This window comes from Macaca mulatta, chromosome 6 (genome assembly GCF_049350105.2).
Source record: "Macaca mulatta isolate MMU2019108-1 chromosome 6, T2T-MMU8v2.0, whole genome shotgun sequence".
Lineage (NCBI taxonomy): Eukaryota > Metazoa > Chordata > Mammalia > Primates > Cercopithecidae > Macaca > Macaca mulatta.
Genome location: NC_133411.1, coordinates 6,339,947 through 6,364,093, shown reverse-complemented (window position 1 = coordinate 6,364,093; position 24,147 = coordinate 6,339,947). Strand labels below are relative to the sequence as shown.

General features: G+C 40.5%; 1 protein-coding gene across 1 annotated transcript in view; it reads right to left on the bottom strand.

The window, feature by feature from the left end:
* Positions 1 to 24,147, bottom strand: part of ADAMTS16 (ADAM metallopeptidase with thrombospondin type 1 motif 16) — a 180,989-nt gene that overhangs the window by 70,880 nt on the left and 85,962 nt on the right. The window contains exons 12-17 of the mRNA XM_001082662.5: positions 16,273 to 16,421; positions 14,380 to 14,552; positions 12,468 to 12,598; positions 10,344 to 10,467; positions 9,699 to 9,943; positions 7,494 to 7,632 (exon numbers count right to left, since the gene is read on the bottom strand). Of these exons, the coding sequence (XP_001082662.2) occupies positions 7,494 to 7,632; positions 9,699 to 9,943; positions 10,344 to 10,467; positions 12,468 to 12,598; positions 14,380 to 14,552; positions 16,273 to 16,421 (961 nt within the window). The remainder of the gene's footprint in view (positions 1 to 7,493; positions 7,633 to 9,698; positions 9,944 to 10,343; positions 10,468 to 12,467; positions 12,599 to 14,379; positions 14,553 to 16,272; positions 16,422 to 24,147) is intronic.

The window sequence follows — 24,147 nt, the reverse complement described above, 5'->3', positions numbered from 1 at the left end:
CAGTTCTTGCACACTCTGTTTTCAAAGGATTTTTCTTGGGTCCTTAATCAGAGACTTTTGATGACAATACACATGTAATTTGCTTGCTCAAGATCTTGGATTAGTCTACTTAGACCTAAAGTATTCAGTTCTTGTATGGGACATCAGCAAATCCTCGGCCTTCAGGCTCCAGGACTTACAGCATTCTTTTCCAGCCATCACCTCAGACTCAGACTGGAAGACACCTCTCTGGTTACCCTGTTTCTGCAGCTTGCATACGGTGAATTATGTAAGCCAATCTCTCCCAATCAATCTCTTTTTCTCTACATAGATAGATAGATGAGTAGATAGACAGATACGTCCTTTTGGTTGCTTCTCTGGAGAACGCTAATATACCAAGCCATATAAACAGTAATAGACACAAAAGTGAATTCAAATGTTTATTCCATTGACTAATTTCATATGTATGAATATTCTGAGAATGCAAAAATATGTACAGACAGCCATATGTCCAACAGTATTGAGGCTTTCCAAGGTCTATTATTATACCAGATTTTGGATGATTATGTTTTAGATTCATCTCACATGATGGAATGGAGTCTCCTTGGCCGTTTAGCTCAGGTATTACTTCTCTGGACATTTATGGAGACTCAGGTATTATTTCTCTGACTAATGGCACGTCCATGAAGCAACTTCTCAGCAGTACTTACAATCACTTATCTTTGTCAGAAAGAAAAATCACAGAGTCTATTTGAATGCCAGAATCACAGAGGCCAATTTTCTAAATGATCTATATTAATAGATAAAAGAAAGGAAGGGCATAAGCTTCAAAAGGTAATGTAAGAAACTCAGAGAGAACAATCCATTAGCTGTGGAAAGACAAACCCTGGCCATGGGGTGGTGAGTTTGATGAGCAATGTGCTTGGGCACTGCTTTCATCTTTTTACAGAAACCAACTCTGGCCAGGTCTTTGGAAACCACTTAAAAACCATCATGTTTGCCAGACCGTCTAGAAGAAGAGTCTTAAGTCTGAAAGATCATGATTTCATCAAAGAATTGCTGAGTTTTCCATAATTCGAACTATAGAATGAATTCCAGCTGTTGCCAAATGCTTTATCCTCCTTTTATAAAGAAAAAGAAAAAAAAAATCAAACCAATTCTGTAAGCAAAATTACATGGAAAACCAGACGATGTTCCACAAACGAATGCATGAGCTCTCAAAAGAAGCATGCATTGTTTCTATCACATGTGCTAGATATATTACTGATGCCTCATGCATGAGCATTACAGAACCTTGAACTTGGAAGAGGGAAGACAGCTCAAGAGAACTGGTGTATTCCTGGATGCAGTCCAAATTCTGAATGGTTCCCAGTGTATTTAAGTGCCAGGTTGGCCCGGCATGATCGCTGTGGACACATGTTATCTCAACATTTACTAGAGCTTGGAGGCTGAGGCACCTTCACATGTCTTACCAGAGGCAGATTCCCTGCTTCATAGGGAACTGGCTTCACTAGCTGATTTCCCTGACAGCCTTGACCTGTCAATGGCCAAGGGACATGCAGCCCATCTGGATATAGGTAGTAATTACCCATTTTTAAGGCTCCAAGTTTGCAGACTTTAAGACCTGTGGGCAAAAGAGACCTGCACAGAGAAGGTGGAGAAGAACAGGCCATGGCCACATAGTGGGAACGTGGGAAGGACCCTGGTACCCCTGATGAGTGGAGGCTTGCTGCAACTGCACAGACTCTGGCAAAGGGAAAGAATTATTCCTGCTTTTTGGGAAGATGTGGGCTTCTTTGTTTGACCCTGGAGCTCTGAATACACTTGAAGAAATGGGCCCGGGTGACATCACACAGCCCAGGCCCCTGAAGAATACACCCCACTCTCTGGAAGACAAACCTTTGTTTTTTTCTCTGCTTTTTTGGGAAGAAAGGGGTTGGTGGGGAGGTAATACATTTTGTAATTTATAGGGACTTAGATAAAGAATGAAGAACAGGAGACATTTTTAGTAGATCAGCTCAAAGGTGACCCAAGGCAGGGAAGAAGAAACCAGAATCATTTCAAGTTGAACTCTGGGACCCAACCCTTGAGCCAAAGTTGAAATATGAAAGAGACACACCCACTCTAGGATTCAGAACATTCCAGCACACAAAGTGAGGACGGGGAAGATCTCATCTGAAGCAGTTCCTGTGAAAAAGATCTAGAAATGTTAGCCAATCAGATGGGCAATAGGAACCAAAACCCACTACTGCTCTTTAAAGCCATCCCACAGCAATGGAACTCAGAGGAAGACAGGCGTCCCAACTGCAGCTGAGCTGAGGCTCTTCCTGTGCACAGGCCTGGAGATCTCTCTGAATTCTCACAGTTCTTGGAACGCAACAGAGTCTACCATCTTGCATTGTCAGACATGGGCATATGGGTAACTCCTTGCTCCAGACTGCAAGTGATTTTGAGGACACAGCCAAGTATATACCATCTGTCCTTATACAGTCCGAACTCAGCATAGTGGCTCACACATTTAAGAAAAAATTGCTGGATCGAAGTACTCGATTCCCCAATTAAGATGCACAAATGTAAGATACCTCAACTAGCTATGACACTAAAGAGGTACTAAATAGTTTTCATGCAAAGCAACACCTACTTTGGCATTTCATTGTTCAATTCAGATAGAGAAGAAATCAAGCAAAGGTCTCTTGTATTTCCCCAGGTGGCTTTAAGATGTTTAGGGTTCAGATCCAAACACGTAAGCATTTGCTGACTGATGATCAATGAATGAATGGATAAATGGATAGTTTGATATCAACAAAGTAAGGTAAGTTTGCAAGTGATTTCAATCATTTTTTTCAAATTTAATCCCTAAATGAATTAAAGCTTAAGTCCTAGAAATATCTGTGGATGGTGAAGAGAATATTATTGAAAAAAATGTAAGAGAGGATGGTTTTCAAGCCAGTTTTAAGATCTGTCTGAGAAACTTTTGTTGTGAATTGGATGAATATTTCCATTTGAATAAAAATGCATCATCCCCAGACATTACAGCATACAAGTTGGACAATTTAAGACATAGGTAAAATTTTAATAAGTATTTTTATTTGGAAATAAATCAGAGGTTGGAGATTAGTGATTTGGAATACATTGAGCCTAGTGAATTGTAGATACTGACTTTAAAAGAGGACAGCATATATAATTTTGAGAAAAAGCTGATGTTTTGACAAGGTAAACAAAAGTCTAGTGAAGTCATTACCACATCAAAAAGTCTCCCTCTCAGAGACAGACACAATAGGATAAACTGGTTCTGAGCAATGTTGTTGGCATGCGGTTTCCTTATTTGAGTTTCATACCCCATTACCGATGCCCCAGATACCCACTGAGTGTCCAGTTGGGGCATAACGAACCAGGAACATTGAAATTAAAAAATGCAATTATGTCATAAAAGTGAGAGGAGAGAAAAAAGAAACAGAAGAAGCTGTCAAAAGGGAGATAAAAGGCATTACTTGGCTGTGTGAAAACCTTACTTCCTACAGAGAGATGGACCCATTGTAAGAGATAAGGAAATGAGATCTCTTTAAATCAAAAAGAATTATCCATCCTCTTTTGATGCGAAGTAGTGTTTCTGGACTGAAGCAAGAGGTGGGGGAAATTTTCCAGCTATTTTCTTCCCATTCATGAATTCCATAACTGCCCCTTGTAGACCCTTAAATTCTCAGAGAACTAAGAAAAAGATGATTTAAAAGTTTCAAATTCAGAACATCGGAAAGTCTATGCAAGTAGAAGCCTTAAAATTTCTAAAATATGCAGATAAGATGAAAATGGCATCTATACGTTCCCTTTTCCTTTGGGAATCAGGTCAAGAATTTTCAGGTGATGCACTGACCTAATCTTCTAAGAAATGAGAACAATAATCAAAGGTTATTATATCACGCTCACTGGCAAAGTTAATTATTCTCTCACAAAATTGAAAAACTGAGAATGAGACTCATATTGGATTTTCACCCTCCAATATCAATCATCCAAGCAGTTAAAATATGCTATTGTCAGATACCACAGAATTTAAATAATCTGATTTAACTTTTGAAATTTAGAAGGCTCCAACAGGATACAACTAATGAAGCATTTAATACACTCAAAGTAAGTGAGCATTTAGTTCTAAAGGATCTATGTCACCAGATATCATCAACTCCTGAAATCCTAAAGTTCAGCAAGGCAGAGACAGTAAATTCTGATAAACTGCTTAATCAAAATTAACCACTTAAAATTAAGTAATGAAGTCTTGGGATATAAAAGCCCTTGTCTCATAAGCAGTCACTGTAATTAACATTCAGTGAATAAACTATCTTAGTTAAGACTATTGGGGGAAATTTTACAAGTCCCCCAAACATAGATCAAGGGAAAATTGAATACAAGAACTGAAGAAGATCAGCTTTCACCCTGAATGGCCATGAAACGTGAGCACCGCCTACGTGTGAGGTCGCCTCCTCATTGCTGATATTTCAATCTAATGTTCAATGGACTGCAACGCCCATTGCCAGGTAGAAGCTGTATTAGGAAAGGAAGACAGGAAGTCAGAGAACACGTTATGCTTCCCTGGCAGAATCATCTTTGTTAAAGAATGTGAACATCAGTAACAAGCTAAGTAGCAGTTTGGCTGTGGTTGGGTGACATAAGAATGGGAATCAGTAAACCTGTTTGAACCAAGTTACCTGCTAGTGATAATAAGGATTGCTTCCAGGCATTGATATTCATACAGTCTTTACACTTCACAGACATGAAACGTGTCAGGCCTCTGCGCCCAAGCAAGCTAAGCCATCATATCCCCAGTGACCTGGACGTATACATCCAGATAGCCTAAAGCAACTGAAGATCCACAGAAGTGAAAATAGCTTAACTGATGACATTCCATCATTGTGATTTGTTTCTACGCCACCCTAACTGATCAATGTTCTTTATAACCTCCCCCACCCTTAAGAAGTTTCTTTGTAATTCTCCCCACCCTTAAGAAAGTACTTTGTGAGATCCACCCCCTGCCCCCAAAACATTGCTCTTAACTCCACCACCTATCCCAAAACCTATAAGAACTCATGATAATCCCACCACCCTTGCTGACTCTCTTTTCGGACTCAGCTTACCTGCACCCAGGTGAAAGAAACAGCTTTGTTGCTCAACAAAGCCTGTTTGGGGGTCTCTTCACACGGACACGTGAAACAAAAGGCTGGTTCAAAATTTCTAAGGAGCATGGCCTGATGAAGACAAGACTTGAATCTGATATGGCTGCCCCAAACCTGTGGTCATTCTACCCTTACCCTGTCAAAGGTTTTGACAAGATAATATATGTGAAAGCACATAGTAGGTGCTCGATACATGGCAATAATGTGTTTCTTACTTTCATCTTGGTTGTGTAGAAAGTAATTCTGGGGATACTAGGGAAGGAAAGAGAGAGAACAGGAGAGAAAGGCTGTGGTTTTATGCATCTGCAAAAACAGAGGAGGATTGACTATAGTTCAAACCCTGCAGTATACAATTTGCAAGTGTTCCTCTTACTAATCATACAAACGTGGCCAGTGACAGGGTGCCTTGATTAAGTTCTGAGTCTCTGTCCTGTGAAGAGGTCAGGTTTTTACCAGGAAGACGGTAGAGCGTCATCCTGTAGGAGGTGGGAAAGTACAGACACCCTAAACTCCATCCAGCTGTTGAATTGAGAATCCCTGTTTTCCACTGAAATTGAAAACAAACAAAACTCACTGGCTCTATAATGCAGCTCTTTAGAAAAGTGATTTGGGAATAGATTTTGGGTTGATTTCCCCCCAGAAACTCTCTATTCCTTAGGGATAGTTAGATGAGTTGCAAATACACTAATCATTCATTCAGTGTTTCAGGATACTGAGATGAGTAGCCTGGTAGTAGCTGAGAAAACTAAGAGTTCCTCTGAATGCTTGATGCTCAAAGGAAAGACACCAGTGAATCTGGTAGACTGAAACAGAATCATCGACTGGCCATTCTCTATAGATGTTTCCATGGAATTCATCATACATTTTTTACCGAATGAAAATGTACAAGAAAGAGTTCAAAAATTCATACTTTCCTTACACAAATATGAAGTTTTCTGATTCTATTGTTATCCTAACCAATTATCATTTATTAGAAGATCCTAAATAGGAAGAGGTAAAATCAAGTGCATTCAACATAATCCACAAAAACATGGGTATGATTGTAAGATCAGAAGGAAAAGGAAGGAAAAATACATATGGTTAGGAATGTTCCATGTCACACAGAGAGAAGAGCATACAATGTCCTTCTGTTCCACTATTTCCCAAATAAAGTAAACTGGTGGCTGACTTGGGCCATATCACTAGTGTGAGATTTCCTTCATATTTCTCTCTGGTCACTATTAGAGCAACGTGCTTGCTATCCTTCTGTGTAGAAGGTAGTCATGTTTTTCCTAAGACAGTATTTCATTCAGAGTCATTAGCTTTGCTAGCATCCATAATTTAACTATTTCATCCTTAGTTCATACTGGGGAGAATGAAAATATGTCAAGCACATAGTGTTAACTTTTAGGACTATTTAAGTTTTTTGTTAATCTCTCAGTTTTCCTTTAGTTTCTTCATCTTATTCATTTACAGCAACTATTGAGAACATACCCATTTATTTTTATTTATTTTTGTTCATTCATTACCTTATTACTTTATGCCAGTTCTCATTTATGAATCATTTTCTTTTACTTAAACATAATATTGTCAAATTAACTTATTAGTTATTAAAACCTGGATTGCAAAAAGCTGAAATCCATTTGGCCAGATGGAAACTTGTGTATTTTATAAATATCAGACAGAATTTACTATGTTGTTTTAAGCTTGCAAATATTTACTCATTACTATTTATATCAGACAGTCAGTACATATTGGCTCTAGCTAAAAACTTTCTTTAAGTGCAATTAGCTTTGCTGATTTAAATGTGAGCTTCCATTGTTTATGGTATGAAGACGACAAGGCACTCAATTGACACGTGCAGTTCTTTTTGACATGTTTTTTCTTGATGTTTTCATTGCAACTTTCAAAATATTCTTTTATTTTCTGGGCAAATCTGACTATACAACTTGTAGGCAAAGCTCTTTCCAGGAAACATTTTGAACAAGATTAGTTAGATCAAAAAACCCACTTTAGGACAATGTATTTTCCATGCAAGTGTCTGTTTCTCACCATCAACATGATGTATCTCATAATTACAGTGACTTTCATTCGACTCATCTAAATTAACAAAATCATAAATTAGATGGAAAGTAGGAACCAATGCATCTGTTGACTTCCTCAGAGTCACACACTGAAGCAGATAAATTGGAAAAGGCAGCTCAGGCTGACAAGCGACACTCAGGACCACCACTCCCCACCTTGGGAATGTCACTGCTACCGGCAGGGAGAAGCCCCGGGCTACTCATTAGGACTCAAGAAAGGCCGGTGCAATGTACCCCATGGCTGAAGGCTCATGTGCTGCCTCCAGGAGCAGCATTAGAAGGGACCTACCCCCTCCGCAGGACACGGAGCACTCAGAGCGCACGATGGCCCAAGTGTAGCTGGGCTGGGCAGGGGGTTGCTTCTCGGCCCCTAAGCGAGGCATGGAGTATTCCCAGGCAACACCTGGGTTCTTTCCCTGAAACAGCAGCTACAAAATAAGAAAGGGGAAAAATAAAACAAATTAATGCAAAACCAGCAAATACATGCTGACGTGCTTTAGACTACTTAAAATAACAATCAATCAACAAAAAGTTTATTATGATGATAAATTCAGACTATCATCCAAACTTTACATAAAATTTTTGAACAAGAATAACCCTCCCATCTAGATTCAAGCTCATCTAAAAAATGTCTAGACTTTGTACCCTTCTCCGTACAGTTAGTGTATGTCTACATGTAAAACTTCAAACACTTTTGCAGCTTAGAAAAAGCATTTTTAGGTTATCATTTTTTAATTGTTACATAATAGATACACATATATTGGGGGTACATGTGATAATCTGATACAGCCTAACAAGAGCATTTGACTATCTCCCTTGGTGTTTCTTTGGGATCCTCTGCAAATCCCCGCATCTGAGTAAATCAGAAAGAGAGACCTACAAAGCGTCATCACACTTCCTGGTGAGTTCAAATAACCCAGGACATTTCAACAGCAATAGGTATGATCCATGCCTGACCAAAGTTAAGTTAGAGCACTTTCTACTGGGAGAGATGAAGGAGACTTTTGCCTACTGGCAGGTACCCGTTAAGTCCGCAGGAAAAGGTGTTTTATTAGTAAAGGAGATCACTGAGTCATAGTTTAGGGCATGGAATGGGTTTGGACTCTACATTTCCTAGCTTGAAACCCAATCATATGGACCAGCCACCATTCCTCTCATAAATGTATTAGATCCTTGAATTTTGATTGGAAGATTTTTCTAGAAAACTCACCATAACCTGTTGACATAAATCCCATGCCTGCACCTGAGAGTCATGGCATCCTGATATGATGCCCATGTAGACCAAGATCCTCACCCTCCCCTGAGTACCCTGGCCCCATGCTCCATCCTCTGCCTGATGACACATCTCCAGTCTCAGTGGTGCTGATGTTGTGGGACAGGTATAAGCCCAGGACAGGGGGTTGCACTGCAAGGTCATTGAGATACTCTCCAGCCCTGACATTCTGATCCTCTGCAACTCTTCTTCCATTAAGAACAGTTTCCTAACAAGCCCCACTTATTTTCAACTCGGAGGCATCTCTCTTTCTCTCTGATTGTTCAAGCTAAAAGCCTTAGATGGTGGGAGACATGATCAAGGAAAGAATTCAAGATAAATATGTTTATAAAGGGGTAGAATGAAAGAGTTCAGGGGCAGGACAGGAGAGGGAAGTAGGACCTGTGCAGATGCAGCAGTTGCTTCACCTAAACCACACCCCGACTGCCAGGGGAGGCATCTCCCAGGAAGACACAAGAGGATGAGATAGGGCGGCCAGCCCCAGGGAATAGGTGGGGGTATCCAGGTGGCTGTACCTCCATAGCAAGGTGTAGGTCGATGGGGCAACTTTTGAACCAAGAACCTTCTTTCAACTGTGCACAGAAATATAACAAGGTGGGGAGTTAGAACATCCACTGCCCACCACTGCCATCTGCACAGTTGCATGTGATAGATGGTGTTGTCAGAATCTGACTATATTTTGCGAGCCTCCGCATTCACGAGTAAACAGAACTGCTCGGTTCAGGAGGTGACCCACCCACTGGACACTGGGTTGATGTGACGGCAGAGCTGTGGCCAGCCAAGATCAATGCTGTGACACAGGCAGGTCATCACACAGCAAGGGGCTTCGCCTCTGGGCTCTCTTCTCCTGTTGCCACAGAACACAGCAGAAATGCTGATCCCACCCCAGACACAGGCAAAGTCAGAGCCCACCTCCCTCCCTCAACAGTGGCCACTTCTCACAGCCGTCGAGCATATAGGACAGAAGAAGGCTTCTGCAAACATCTACTGCTAAAACCCCCAAATGGGAACACAGGTGAGCACTTAAATACAAATGTAATCATACACCAAAATGTGAATGATGATAAAAACAAGTCTGCTGCCCCATTCCAGCTACGGATGGATCACTCTTTTTTATAACTGTTTACATTCTTCTTAAAATTATGCCAACAGCCATGAATTTCCACAAATACCAGAACACCCCCAAAATCTAAGCCCCAAAACCAAGAGGCTGGACTTTACCTCCACAATCAGTGTTTCATTGGTTGGTCCAGCAGCGATTAAGTTCTCGGGCTCATTATAGGACCGTCTGTAGTCGAAAGTAGTGCCTGAAAATTTGTACCGGCCGGGCCAGTCCACGGTCCAGTGCCCATTCAAGTAGTACCTTCTGAGGGCATTGGACACAGAAATGTAGGAGGTAGAGACATTCATTTCGTAGATGCGGATACTCCGGGCTCCAGAAGGAATGGTGACCATGTGATAATACTCTAGATAAAGGAAATGGGGAAGATACAGCTTGTCATTCCATAGGGCAGAATCTCTAAGCAACCTCAGTCCTCAGTAAACGAAACCTGAGAATCCACATTTGGAACTGGGGGAAGATGTGTTCTGGTGACCAGTCACCTTAGAACTATACCCGACTGCTTTTTATTAATTGGAGCAGAGCTCCTGTGATGTTCACTCTTCTTAAGAACAATTTTATTTCAAATAACTTAGCAAACACTTCCAATCAAAGCAAGAGGCTCGAGAAGCCAAGCGCTAGCTGAGGCAGGAAGTGAGGCAGTGGAAGGTAGGCCTGCTATTTTCACTGTCGCCTCAAGCTCCTCTGCTAGGAAGCCTCAGTTACAATCTTTGCCCAAGGCTTGCAGGTAGCTCTAAAATACTCACGGTTGGTGTGGTGGTGCTTGGAGTAGAGACCCCTGTGAATCGTGCAGGCTGAGTTATTCCCGTTACACACCCCACAGACATCTTCAACAGCATCAGATCCAAGGACATTGTCACATCCAACTCTCTGGAGGGCCCACGAGGTCACATGTCATTCATGAAAGAAAGGACAACACAGCAATACTGTCACCAATCTCACGCGAGAAACCTCCTCCCCACTAGAGTTGAAAATTTCACCAACGTAGGGTAGTTAACAAATATTTATTGGATACCTAATATGTGCACAGCGGGGCTACAGTGTCACCCTTCAAAAATGTAGGAAGCTTTTAAAATGTGAATCGTCACCTGTCCTCTTTAGTATTGTTACACAAGTGGCCCTAAATTAAATCTGTAGGTTGTCATGTTGGAGTGATGGGTGAATTTCAGACTGACCTAAAGGGCTTAGTACAATGACAAGCAATGTGTCTACACAAGGTTCTAACAAAATATGCCATTGTGGGCTTTAATTGTCTCATGCAATGACAGAGAAGGAGCAGATGACACACAGAAATTCTCCTCAGTAGTAATTACATAAAGGGCATGTTTATTCACTTCCTTAGAATTTTAGGAGCTCTTTAAAATTTCTCTGATGTTCGTTTGTATTACACTTTCTAACAAAGAGAATAGGCTCTATATGCCAAAAAAAAAAAATCCACTCAGAAGCAAAATAACTACAATTCTTGGCTTGAAATCCACAGGGCCAGATGCATTTCAGAACTTAGAGTGTTTTTTTTTAATTTCAGAAAGGTAATAGATGTTATGCATGAAATGCATATGAGAATCCCACAAGGGCCTAGGTGGCATCCCATAATTAACTCATGAATGTTTCTATAGTAAAGTCCTACATATTTATGGTAAGTGAGATAAATAAAACCAATCAATAGTCTCATATCAGTTCAGGAAAGGCTTTGCCACCAAACAAATTCAGGTACTCCCGCCATTTTCACAGCTTTTTGGATTTCAGAGTTACAAATAAGGGATTATGACACTATATCATTAAGAATCCTAAACACAATAAAATAATGAACACATCAATTAACAATTAGACAAAATTGAGGACTGTACAGCTGAGGTACAATGAAAGAGATCTTAATGGAATCATCCAGCCTAACCCTCATGTATTAAAAATGATTACACTAAGGATCTCAGTAGATGACTGAACTTTACCATGGTCGATAATTTAGGGGAAGTGAGAACTAGAAAACATGTTTTTGGACTCCACAAGATATGCAGATTGAATAACTTCTTCATTTGAAACCCCATTGTCTACATGCAATGTGTTTGATCTGCTAACACCTTTGCTTGGTTTATAATAACATTTTTTCCACCCCTTCCCTCTGCCAGTCAAGGTAAGGGTAACATCAGTCACTTATGTTCATTTAGCCACCGACACTTCTCCAGCTTGTCTCCTGCATCCCTGTCCGCTCACCCTCCTCAGCGAATGTGTAGCTGCTGTATGTTGCTGAGGCCTCTGTCCGAGCTGCAAAGTGGCCCAGGCTCTCACCCAGCCCTGCTTCACTGACTCTCCACACTACTGCCCACAAACTGCAACCAAATCCTGTGGCTCCACTGTTCCCAGACTCAATACCTGCTCTATGTACATGGACACAGGATCCCCATCCAGCCTTGGAGATGGCCTTGAAGACTCTCTTCTCATCCCAACCCTTCCCACAGCTTCCCCCAGACCCCACTTTCCCTCTGGGCATTCTGATGACTGAATCAGCTGCTAGCAACCCATGCATCTGGCACCACCACGTCCCCTTTCTATTTTCCTGACATCCCTCTTCCAACTCATCCTTTCAGATCTAGCTTGGATGTGGATGTTGCCTTCTCCTAGGAGCCCAACAAATGTCCCAGACCCCCATCTAAGACAGAATGGGCCCCTCCCTCTCGTTATGCTCTGCACACACTTCCACTGCTGCAAAGCAGCGTGTCATCAATGTGTTCTTCTGGCTTTCTCCCCACTGGGCTGTGACTTAGAGGGAAAGGCTTATCTTATATGTCTGGTCTTTCTAGCCTCTACGGGATGCCTGACACAAAGCAGACTGTCTGGAACCATTTGTTGAATGAATGAAGGATCATGATTACCTCACATATCCCATCTATACAAACATTACGGCTATCCTCCGAGCATGGAGTCCCATCTTTGACTTTATTTGACAAAGAAAAGAAGAAATCAAATCCTTCTGCGATACAGTAGAGTTTGCATAAGTCCTGATCTTAAAAAGAAATACACACACAAACACAAATAAGAAAAATACTTAAGCTCTGATCATTTTTGCTCTGAATTTTAGATAGACTTTCTTTCTTCCCCCATAAAATAATTCCCACACAATAATACATTACAATGGCATTTTTAAAGGTTGGCTCATTATGTCTTGTTTTGTTTCTTTAAATTTATTTATTGCTTCACTATTAAGTTTTACTCTATAGTGTCCTTTAAGACCTTTGATTTTTATACAGTGTTTGGCACATAGTAGGCATTCAATAAATATTTGTTGGCTACAACATTAATGCTTTACTGTTTCACTAGTATCATTAACTACTATCTTGTAGACATGCAAAAAAAAGAAACTACCATTTTGTAGTAATACACAAAATTCTTACAGATAAAATGTAATAAAAGAATCAAAAACATCACTGAATTTCTTAATGCATTTGGTAAAATACATGAAAAATTAAACAAATAAAAAGAATAACTTAGATGAAATCTCTTGAGAACAATGTTTTCTACAAATATATTGTTTTAAAATATTGGTACCAAGAGAAATAGGAAGTTTACTTCCTTCCTAAATAATCCATTTGAAGGTTTTTTGGTTTATATTTAATATGAACTTTTTTTTGAAACCATTTTGCCTCTTTTGTTCTCTTCTTAGTAAAAAAGGAGACAATTAATGATGAACATTTTGTCTGTCTTAGAAATATTTATAGGCCTGAGATTCATCTACAAGTATTTTCCTTATCATTCAAGACAAGAGGCACAACTGAATAATTCTAAGAATCAAATTTAGTGTGTGCTTCCATGATGAATGAGTTTATTCACTAAAGATTGGCAGTCAGGAGGAACGCACGCACGTGTTTGAATCATGATTTCAAAGTTCATTCTACCTTTCTCTCTCCCTAGCGGCCTGTATCACACTGGCTTCATTTGTACAGATTTAGGAGTAAAGGGACAACTAAACGTGCTTCGGGGAAATTGCTTGTAATTTCCTTTCAGAATTTTCTAACTGCATGAACCTGACACTGTGAAAACACTGTATACACTGAGATGATGAACGTGAATGTCAGATGGGACATCCCACTTGTCTATGTCCAAAGGGCTTCTGTCATTTTTTCAGGCAATGTTCCCAGTTTCAAGCAATAAGATGATTAGGTTTTCTTTGAATTTCTCCTTAATTATGCCACTTGAGCTACTGACCTTAAGTTATTTTAATCACGGAAACACACTTATTTCTTTCCCAGTGGGGAGTAAAGTCTTATACATGCCACAAATAAACTTCTTGGTTTATAGTTATAGATCAATACTTTCTGAACATAGTATGCTTCAAAATTACTCCATTTTCTAAAATATACTGAAATTTCTCTTTCATTCTTTGACAATTATAAGTATTCAATGGGTAACTGGCTTATAGCAACAACTACTGTAATTCTTAATTCATCAACTACTGTAATTCTTAATTCAAAAACATACAGATTCAATTTCCACACAGGAGCTATCTTGTATTTTTTTAATCACTTCTTTGATGAGTTTCATTGTACTATGCACACCCTTTCTATGTGGTGTGTTGATTTCTGACCTCATAGCTGGTCAAGTTTAGATAAGAGGTCATGACAGTGGGGTTGGCAAAATAAAACTAACCTCCAGAAGAGAACATGTGACCCTCACCTCCCAGAGCGACATCTGGTTTATTTGTGCACCACACTGTCAATCATATACTTCTTTAGAAAGTAAAGGTGGTAAAGCACAAGGCTTATTACCCGAAAGCAGTTTGAGATTTACCTTCCACCTGAGTGTAAGGCTTCCACTTGTAGTGTCGCCCTCTGAATCGTCTGCTGTTGTGCTCGGCACACTGAGCGGCGCGGAAGTCAACACTGTCCCGGGGACATTTCTGACTGTTGCAGAGCTTCAGAGTGCGAGTGGAGCCCTCGCAAAACTTCCCTCCATGCGACGGCCTAGAATGTGTATTTTGAAGTCAGAATTTTCATATTTGAGTAGCTACCTACATTATTTCAAATTAGGCTTACTGGAGAGATGAAGCTAAGAGTGTTAGAGCGGGTACTTAGGGAAAGTGGATTTCTTTTTTTTTTTTGAGACACCCTCACTCTGTTGCCCAGGCTGGAGTGCAGTGGCACAATCTCGGCTCACTGCAACCTCCACCTCCTGGGTTCAAGTGATTCTCCTGCCTCAGCCTCTCGAGTAGCTGGGACTACAGGCATGTGCCACCACGCCCAGCTAATTTTTGTATTTTTAGTGGAGACAAGATTTCACCATGTTGGCCAGGATGGTCTCGATCTCTTGACTCCATGATCCACCTGCTTCAGCCTCCCAAACAGCTGGGATTACAGGTGGGATCCACTGCGCCCAGCTGGAAAAGTGGATTTCCAAGTGGTCAAGAACACATTCTTGCACACGAATGGTAAGGTTGTGCTCCCTTTTCCATTGAGTGAATCCTTTACAAGACCAGATAATGAAAATGTGGTACATATACACCATGGAATACTATGCAGCCATAAAAAAGGAAGAGATCATGTTGTTTGCAGGAACGTGGATGGAGCCTGGAGGCTATTACCCTTAATAAACGAATGCAGGGACAGAAAACCAAATACTACATGTTCTCACTTATAAGGCAGAGCTGAATGATGAGAACACAAGGACATATAAAGCGGAACAACACACGCTGAGGCCTGTTGGAAGGTGGAGGGTGGGAGGAAGAAGAGGACTACAAAAAATAACTAATGAATACTAGGTTTAATCCCTGGGCAATGAAATAATCTGCACAACACACACCCATGACACAAGTTTACCTATGTAACAAACCTGTACTCTATCCCTGAATTTAAAATGAAAGTTAAATTTAAAAAATAAAAAATCAAAGCCTCTTTACTTCCCCACATTGGTGATGCTTCTCACGTTCATTCTTACTTCTTAGAGAAGCTGGAAATTAAACCACTTGCTGTGAAGGGAAATATATTTGATGGAAAACTAAAAATTTGTTTTTTTCTGCATACAAAAATTGTTCTTATTGATCTTATTTATTTGTGTTCTATACATTTTTCTTACGACTTATTTGTTTTAATCAGATCCTTGGTATGTCAAGTAAATGTGGTTAAAATCCAATTCCTGAATGTTACTGTTGGTGCTGTTATTTTTTGCTGTGGTCAGGTAGTTAGAAGCATCTTAAGTTATAGCACAGAGAGGCAATTAAGAAATGCTTGAGTGAAATACCTTTCCTACTCAGTGCTTCTTACAATCATATGCATAGCACAGACTTACTATTAAGAGCTGAGACCAGGCGTGATGGCTCATGCCCATGATCCCAGCACTTTGGGAAGTCAAGGCGGGTGGATTACCTGAGGTCAGGAGTTCGAGACCAGACTGACCAACATGGTAAAATCATGTCTCTACTAAAAATACAAAAATTAGCAGGGCAGGTGGTGGCACCTGTAGTCCCAGCTACTCGGGAGGCTGAGGCAGGAGAATAGCTTGAACCCAGGAGGCAGAGGTTGCTGTGAGCCAAGATCACACCACTGTACTCTAGCTAGGACGACAGAGCAAGACTCCATCTCAAAAAAAAAAAAAAAGAGAGAGAGAGCTGAGACACAGGCATACTGCTTGGAGGGTTGATGGCATGGAAATTGTCGTTTGTGCGGAAGGAGGTCAAGGCATACTTACTTGGGGTTGGTGCAGAGGCGACTCCGATGAGACACTCCCCCTCCGCAGGTCCTGGAGCATGGGGACCAAGAAGACCAGTCTGACCAGTGGCCATGGGTGGGCTTGGGGCCTTCATCACCATATTTCACACACTGTCCTCCCCGGCACCACTAAAATTTTCAACATAAATAAGTTGACTTGACTCAGACAGATAGGTAGATGGGTTCATCTCACCACTGCTATAAGGCTGAGTAGTGGGAAATTTTGCAAACTATGCAGATGTTAGCCTCCCTACCCTCAAGTAGCACCTAATATAAATACAGTACATTCAATGTTGTTTTTTTCCTTTCCAAACCTAGCATCCTCCTATAAATTTATATACAGGGAAGATGAATAGAAAAATCATTTTCAAATGTCTGCTTTCCTGGAAACTTAACACATTTAATGAAGGAGTGTTATCTGAATACTCAGTCTCACTGTTTAACTCCCAAGTCAGCGAACTCTGACCTGTCCTGAAAACAAGGTGCTTTTCACATCTCATGTTCAGAACAGAGAGAGTCTCAGGTAGGAAAGCACAGCTGGGGGCTCCGCATGGCTCAACACCTTGTCATTTCAGGCCAGTGCTCTGTGCTTTCACCCCAAAGCACCTGGGCTCAGAGCCTTGGGACGATTAACCGATGCCACGTTAGAGGTCACGCAGCTTCCAGGGCGATGAAGCAATCCTTGTGGAATTTCATCTCTCCCCACGAAGGCTGGAGATGCTATCTGTTCCCCTTTCTCCAGAGAAGTGCTCATTCGTTTTAATTCATGCTAAATTCCACGTAGCAAATTCACTGCACCGCATATCAGCGCTATGCACTATTTAACATGGTGTCCAACAGTGGTGGTTCCCTGGGTGGTTTGGTGTGGACTTCTAAGATCTTAAAGGTCCAGACTGTCTGTTGGGAGGAAGAAGGAAGATGTTTGTCCCTTGTCCTGGCCCCGGTGGAGTAAGAAGAACTTGGCCTGTGGGCTGGGGAGACCTGAAGTCAAGTCCCTTTTTACCTCCAAGTTTAGAGCCACTAGATTTGTACTGAGAGAGAGAGAGAGGAAAAAAAAGAAAGGCTACTTCCATAGGAGGAAAGTAATACTTCTATTATTAAATGATATATTAGGGTAACACATATCAAGACACTGATATTTGACCAGTGTTGCCACATACTATGGCAGTTCAAATGGCTCCATTTAATGCTATTTAAGTAAGAACAATTCAATTTAAAAACAAGAAATTCTGAGGAGTAAAGCCTCATCCATTCAATTTGTCAATTTTTTTCTTTAAGCAAAACAACATCATCTCTTCCATCCCTACCTGCCCTCGCCCCAGGTGTAGAACAAAGTCCACTGTCTTAGGCTCAAGGAGAAGCCCATTGCCGGGAATAGGCTCCTACTCTTAGACAGCCTCCAACAGGCGTGGGGACAGGAGGGAGGTTGCACTGGTTGTGCAGAGAGGAAGGAGCTGCCAGGTGTGTACTACTTGTCATTGTTGTTTATTTTTTTCCCTTTCTTAAAACCGTCTGGTCATAGCTTTCTAATGCAGGAGACATGAAACATGAAAACAGAATTTCAATAGGTTAAATAACTCTGAAAATATTTCTGGGAAAATCTGTCTTGGTTCGAAGATGAACAGGATTTGAAGCCCCAGAATGAGGTCAGGTTAGTGGAAGACAGGAGTGCTGTCTCGAAAGCAGGATGTTTATCAAAGAACCACTGTTTTTTACCAGGAATCTGTGAGCAAACTCAATGTACATCATAACATCGTTGTTGATTTACTTTGCTGTTGTTACTTGGCAAAGTTCACAGACTCAGAAAGGGGTACTGGCATGGTAATAGCTTTCACTCTTCTGTTTTTGTAAAAAGCTTATTTTTTAATGAAAGATTTACAGATACACACAAGTAGAGGAAATAGCACAGGAGTCCTTGAAATCTGCAGTCCTGCCTCAACATTTATTAACTCATGTCCGGTCTCATTTCACCTAAATGCCCGTCCACTTTCTCTCTCCCAACACTGACTCCCAGACTTGAAACCATTTCTTCAAAGCTCTTTCACGAAGGGTTCCCCAAATTAAGAACATTAAAAAACATAACCACAACACCATTGTCATACCTAGAAACCTACAATCAGTCCTTAATATCATCAAATGTCTAGTAAGTGTTCAAAATTCCAATTTGGTGTTTTTTTTATTTTTCTTTCAGTTAACATAGAATCACAATCAAAACACAGTTCATTTATTGCATTCAGCCGACATGCTTCTCATGTCTCTCTCCACATTCGAACTCTCCCTTGATGTTTTCTTTTTCCTGAATTCCTGTGATAAAGGAATGGATCTGTTTGTTGGGAGTTTCCCATACTCTTGATCTTGCTGGCTGCGTCTTGGGTTCCCTAGATCTGCTGCAATCAGGCAATTGGATCCAAGGCGTTGGTAAGGTTCAGAGTTGGATTTTTGGCAAGACTGAGCCATTGAGGCTTTATGTATATGCACACAGAATGCCTGGTAAGGCCTCGAGCGTTGGTGTTAGGATGCTTCAGTATTCAGGGAATATAGGCTGACTGGCAAAGGTCCCCAGCTTCCCAACTAATACTTTTAGCAGCCATTAACAATCATTTCCTAGATCCTTTACATCTTTGAGTGTTGCAAGACTAATGATATTCTAAATCTTTTCTTTTTCATGATTGTCTGGATTACTTCTTTTAAGAAAAAGCAACCTTCATCAAATACCTTGGTACCCTGAGTTTGAGATTGTACAGGAAAACCATGATGCTTTTCTCTAAATGATAAAGAAAAATATGCTAATGTCATATGTTTCTTTTGGAAATGTTGCTTGAGCTTCCTCTTGACAGGAGCCAGACATCTTTGGAAGGCTTCTAGCTTTCTGACTCAGTGAGGTATCCCAGGCTCATCTTGTACATTCCTTGTGTGGGGAACGGGTGCTTGGTGTTAAAAAAAGTCAACACTCACCGAGACAAAGGATCTCTTAGCAAGGCTAGTTTACTTTCTGCAGAAAGGGTACACTTGCCAGCAGTTTTGCCACCAGAGTACACCGAACAAAGGATACAGGGTCATTTATAACCTGACACATCCACCCTACTGCAGTGTCTGGTTTCCATTGGCTGGAATGGGATCTCACATTCTCTATTTGTCCCAATTGGTTAGCACCTTAGAACTTCTTAAAAGAGGCAAAGGCAGAGGAGAACAAAGGAAGGAGGAAGTAACTGTGGAATGCTGAGAAAGGTAAAAGCACCTTCAAATAAGGAAGAGGAACAGGCTATGGCCTAATGCTTGCTTGGACCAGTATAAGCATGAGAGGGCAAATATTTAGGCTAAAATGTGGGAGCTAAGAACACAGAGTACATTGATTTCTTTATTACGGCTAGCAGATATCTAAGAATGTTAGCGCGGGTCTTTGAATAAATTGTGCTTCTAAGGGAAGTTACTATTTATTCCTAATTAGACGGGGAGAGAAGTCTCTTTGAAGAGGAACTTCTACTGCACTTTTTACACTTGTTATAGGCCTGGAATCATCCATTTACATAAGAAGTTCTGGCTCCTTTTATTGAGAAAACTAGATTAAGAGGTTGTAGCCTCTTTAAAAATTTTAATTTTAATTTTTCCTTTACATTTTAATTTAATCTTTAAAAATTTTAATTTTAAAGAAAAAATACTTCATTAGTTCTTAGAAATGTATTAATTTTAAATTTATGACTATAAATGGTACTTAACTTCTTTGATTTTATATATGTATCTCTTTTATATATTAAAAATCTTGATTCTTAACAACATAAGCACATTTAGTACTTCCTTTATCCTAGCAAAATAAATCCATCAACAATAACGTGATTACTGAAAACAGTTTAAAATTATTTGTAGCATTTTTTTCTCCACTGAATCTATCCCATTTGGAATGCACAGACTAATTACTGGAGTTTAAAGTCTCTTGAAAAAATTCCTCTGTTAGGATTCTGGTTAAGCCAACAACTTGATACATTAGGTCAAAATGTTTCATTCTGCCTTTGATGTTTAGGGATTATTTAATAGCATTTTAAGTTATCTAAAATAATTACAAGCTTTTCAGCATTTAGGGTTTATTCTTTTTAATGTAAGCAAATAGCTATTGATTAGTATTTACTTTTCTTTGATAAATGACAGCATATTACTCAGATGTTTTTCCATCCTACTTTTCCACTTAATTTGTTCTGTACATCATTCCACAGAAGTACATAGACACGACCCTCATCACATTTTTACAGATACCCTGTGGAATCACAGGGTGTTTATCCAACTAGTCCTCTATCGATGGTCATTTGCAGTATTCCAGTTTTTTGCTGTGATAATGACTTTTGCAATTCCTTGTATTAGGCTGATGCAAAATTAATTGCAGTTTTTGTAATCAAAAGTAATGAGAAAGGAAATAGCAAAATATGCATGTATTAAGTCGATGCAAAAGTAACTTCGGTTTTTACATCTTTTGCTATTTCTGTTAGAGTATACTTAAATGATTTTCCTAATTTTAAAAAGTATTAAAACAAAAAAACTTTGAGAATCTGATGAGAAAGCACTATATCTTCTGCTAAGGGGGTTGTGGGAAATATAGGTGCATGTAGACACACACACACACAATATTAGATCTAATTTTAGGCAGATAATAGATGGGTGAAGCCATCAGGTCAAGATTAAGAATGCTATGTTAAATATACATATAGATTTCCACTGAAATACCAATTAGGTTTCTTAGGACTGACTTTATCACAGTTTTGTGTCTTATTGACAGATACTGTGACTTATGAAAAAGGCTTTATCTTAGAGAGGAAGATGCCACAACAAAGTGCCTATGCCTGTGGCGATTGCTGCTCACAAAATAAGCACGTCACACTTAAACGCAGCAGATGCAGGGGAGCAGTATATCGAAGCAGAAAAAACAGCACTGAGTCATCAAACGGGCATCACAGATGAGCTCTGCGAGCTGTGTGACCTGGGGAAGGCACCCATGTGCTCTGAGCCCCGTGTCCTCTTCTGAAATTAGGGATGATAGAAACTACCAGAATGAGTTCAGAGGGAGGGTTCAATGTAAGGACTAGGCCAAGTGCCTAGCACTGGACCTGATGGAATCACATAGTGAGAGCTGGTTTGATTTCACAAGAGGGGTCCTCAGTGACCGAAGAGCTAGAATCCTTCAGGCATGCATCTCAACTGTGGCCCCTGCCCCTTGCCCTGGATTTCTCCTGGGGTGATCACAGAGGAACCCAGGGCCTTTCCCAAAAGAGCTCTAGAATGTCCAGTGGGGACTGCACTAGGCTACCTGTAGGGCTGCTTTGAGGATGAAATATACACAATGCACTAAGTTTAGCATTTGGCATTAAAAATGAAATAAATATCAGTCTATGTTACCACCTCATACAACCACTGTGGAGCCTCAGCAGCATCCTTAGTAGCAGAGAGAGGAGATGGGGTCCCATCAAGAAGAACAACATTGGGATACTGACCGCTGGCCACACACACATCTAAACTGATAAACCACAGGGGCACATGCAAACCAATGACAATGACACACAGACACACGACTAATATCAAAAGGGACTGTTTACGTGAGACTTGGATGTCTAACATGGTTTGGCTGTGTCCCTACCCAAATCTCATCTTGACTTGTAGCTACAATTCCCATGCATCATGGGAGGGACCCGGTAGGAGGTAATTGAATCATGGGGGTGGGTCCTTCCCATGGTGGTCTCATGATAGCGAATAAGTCTCATGAGATCTGATAGTTTTATACATGAGAGTTCCCCTACACAAGCTCCCTCCCGCCTGCCGCCATGTAAGATATAACTTTGCTTCTCCTTTGCCTTCTACCATGATTGTGAGGCCTCCCCAGTCATGTAGAATTGTGAGTCCATAAACCTCTTTCCTTTATAAATTATCCAGCCTCAAGTATGTCTTTGTTAGCAGCCTGAGAAAATACAATGTATGAAAGGAAAATAAAATCTCGGAACTTCACACTCACTATACCAAAAGGAAAAGTTAAGCTTGAGAACTGTGTCGTGCAAAAACCACCTCCCATTTTGTTTCTAGGGAGCTGCGAAGATGGAAGGCCACGTGTCTCCATGGGCGGCCTCCCTCACAAATTACTCACAAGGAAATTCTTTGTGGGCCTCCAAATCTTTACCCCAAAACAGAGCTCTGTTGAATTTCACCATGACCATATGAATTAATGAATTAATTTCACCATGACCATATGAATTAATGAATTAATTTCACCATGATCATGTGAATTAATTATCTTCACAGATACAGGACAAAGACAAGACTAAAACTCACCTCTCCACCCACCCCAGACAAATGCATATTTGCCTGCTTCCTTGACTCTGTTTTCTTTATCCTCACAAATCCTCAATCTCCACCCACATGTAAAATGTGGATTCAGTGAGTGTTGACTGAAGCTTCAAAAGAATGTACCTGCTGGCCTCATTTGCCTACTCTCCCCTCTTTTCTTCTTTCCTGCTTTCCTTGCTTCTCTTTCCTTTGTTTTTGTTTTTTCTTGTTTTTGCTTTTGTTTTTGTTTTTGTTTTTTGAGACCAACTCTCCTTCTGTTGCCCAAGCTGGATTGCAGTGGCACGATCTTGGCTCACTGCAACCTCCATCTCTGGCTTCAAGTGATTCTCCTGCCTCAGCCTCCCGAGTAACTGGGACTACAGGCACCTGCCACCGGGCCCAGCTATTTTTTGTACTTTTAGTAGAGACAGTGTTTCACCATGTTGGCCAGGATGGTCTCGATCTGTTTACCTCATGATCCGCCCGTCTCAGCTTCTCAAAGTGCTGGGATTACAGGTGTGAGCCACCAGGCCTGGCCTCTTTCCTCTTTAAATATTGAAGTCATCAAAGTCCTCTTTGGAAAGAGCAGGGGTCACAGGTGCCCCTGTGATTTTTGTCCCACCTCCTCCTAGAGCACATCCTCAACTTTGGAAAAGTAAACCTCTACATTCATTGAGATTTGCCTCAGTTATTTGCTTTGACTTACAGAGTCCCACATTGGCCACTGAACAACCGAGTACCCTGGACAGAACACTTTATTGCTTTGGACCATGGTTCAGCTGTGTAATTTGTAGGAACCTACTCTATGTCAATATAGCCTTTTTTTTTTTTTCTCAGTAAAAAGGAAAAAGCTATATTTGAAATACAAGGGAAAATAATGTCAAATATCAATGGAAATTAATTTAATGGTGCTTTTGAGATAAATAAAATGTAACCAGAACATACAGGTTATTTTGAAAGAGCATCACAACTACATTACCTGGGAAAAAGTAGCACCTGACCACAAACACAGCAGGATGCCTGGAGAACCACCTCCTGTTTCGTGCAGGCAATAGCTCAAGGGCAACGTCAAAAAGGCTGTTGGTCTTTTAAGAAATAGGCATAATTTTTCAAATGACCACCTGAGGAATCCATTTTAATCAATGACAGAAGAAAAGTCATGATTATCTGCAGCATAACATTCAAGTAAATTACCTGATGTCCTTTGACAATTAGAACTTCCACGCCATATCTCATTATACTCATTTTCTTTCAAGAAACTGAAAGCATTGCTATTACATTACGTATTATGGATTAAATCAACTGTATCACTGGATCACTAGCAGAATTCAATGAATTAGAAGAATTCAATGATCAATCTCATGCCCTTTGAGGAACTGAAAAAAAAGCATATTAGCAATGTGCCCAGAATGAATGGTGGCAGGGGGCTATTCTCAATAAGTTTATCTTATTTCTGTTCATTTCTTCAGTTGGCACTGCAATAATTTAACCTGAAAACACGTGTTAGCGTTGTTGTCAACATTTTAAAACCTTTCTGCCTGTAGTCACATTTGAA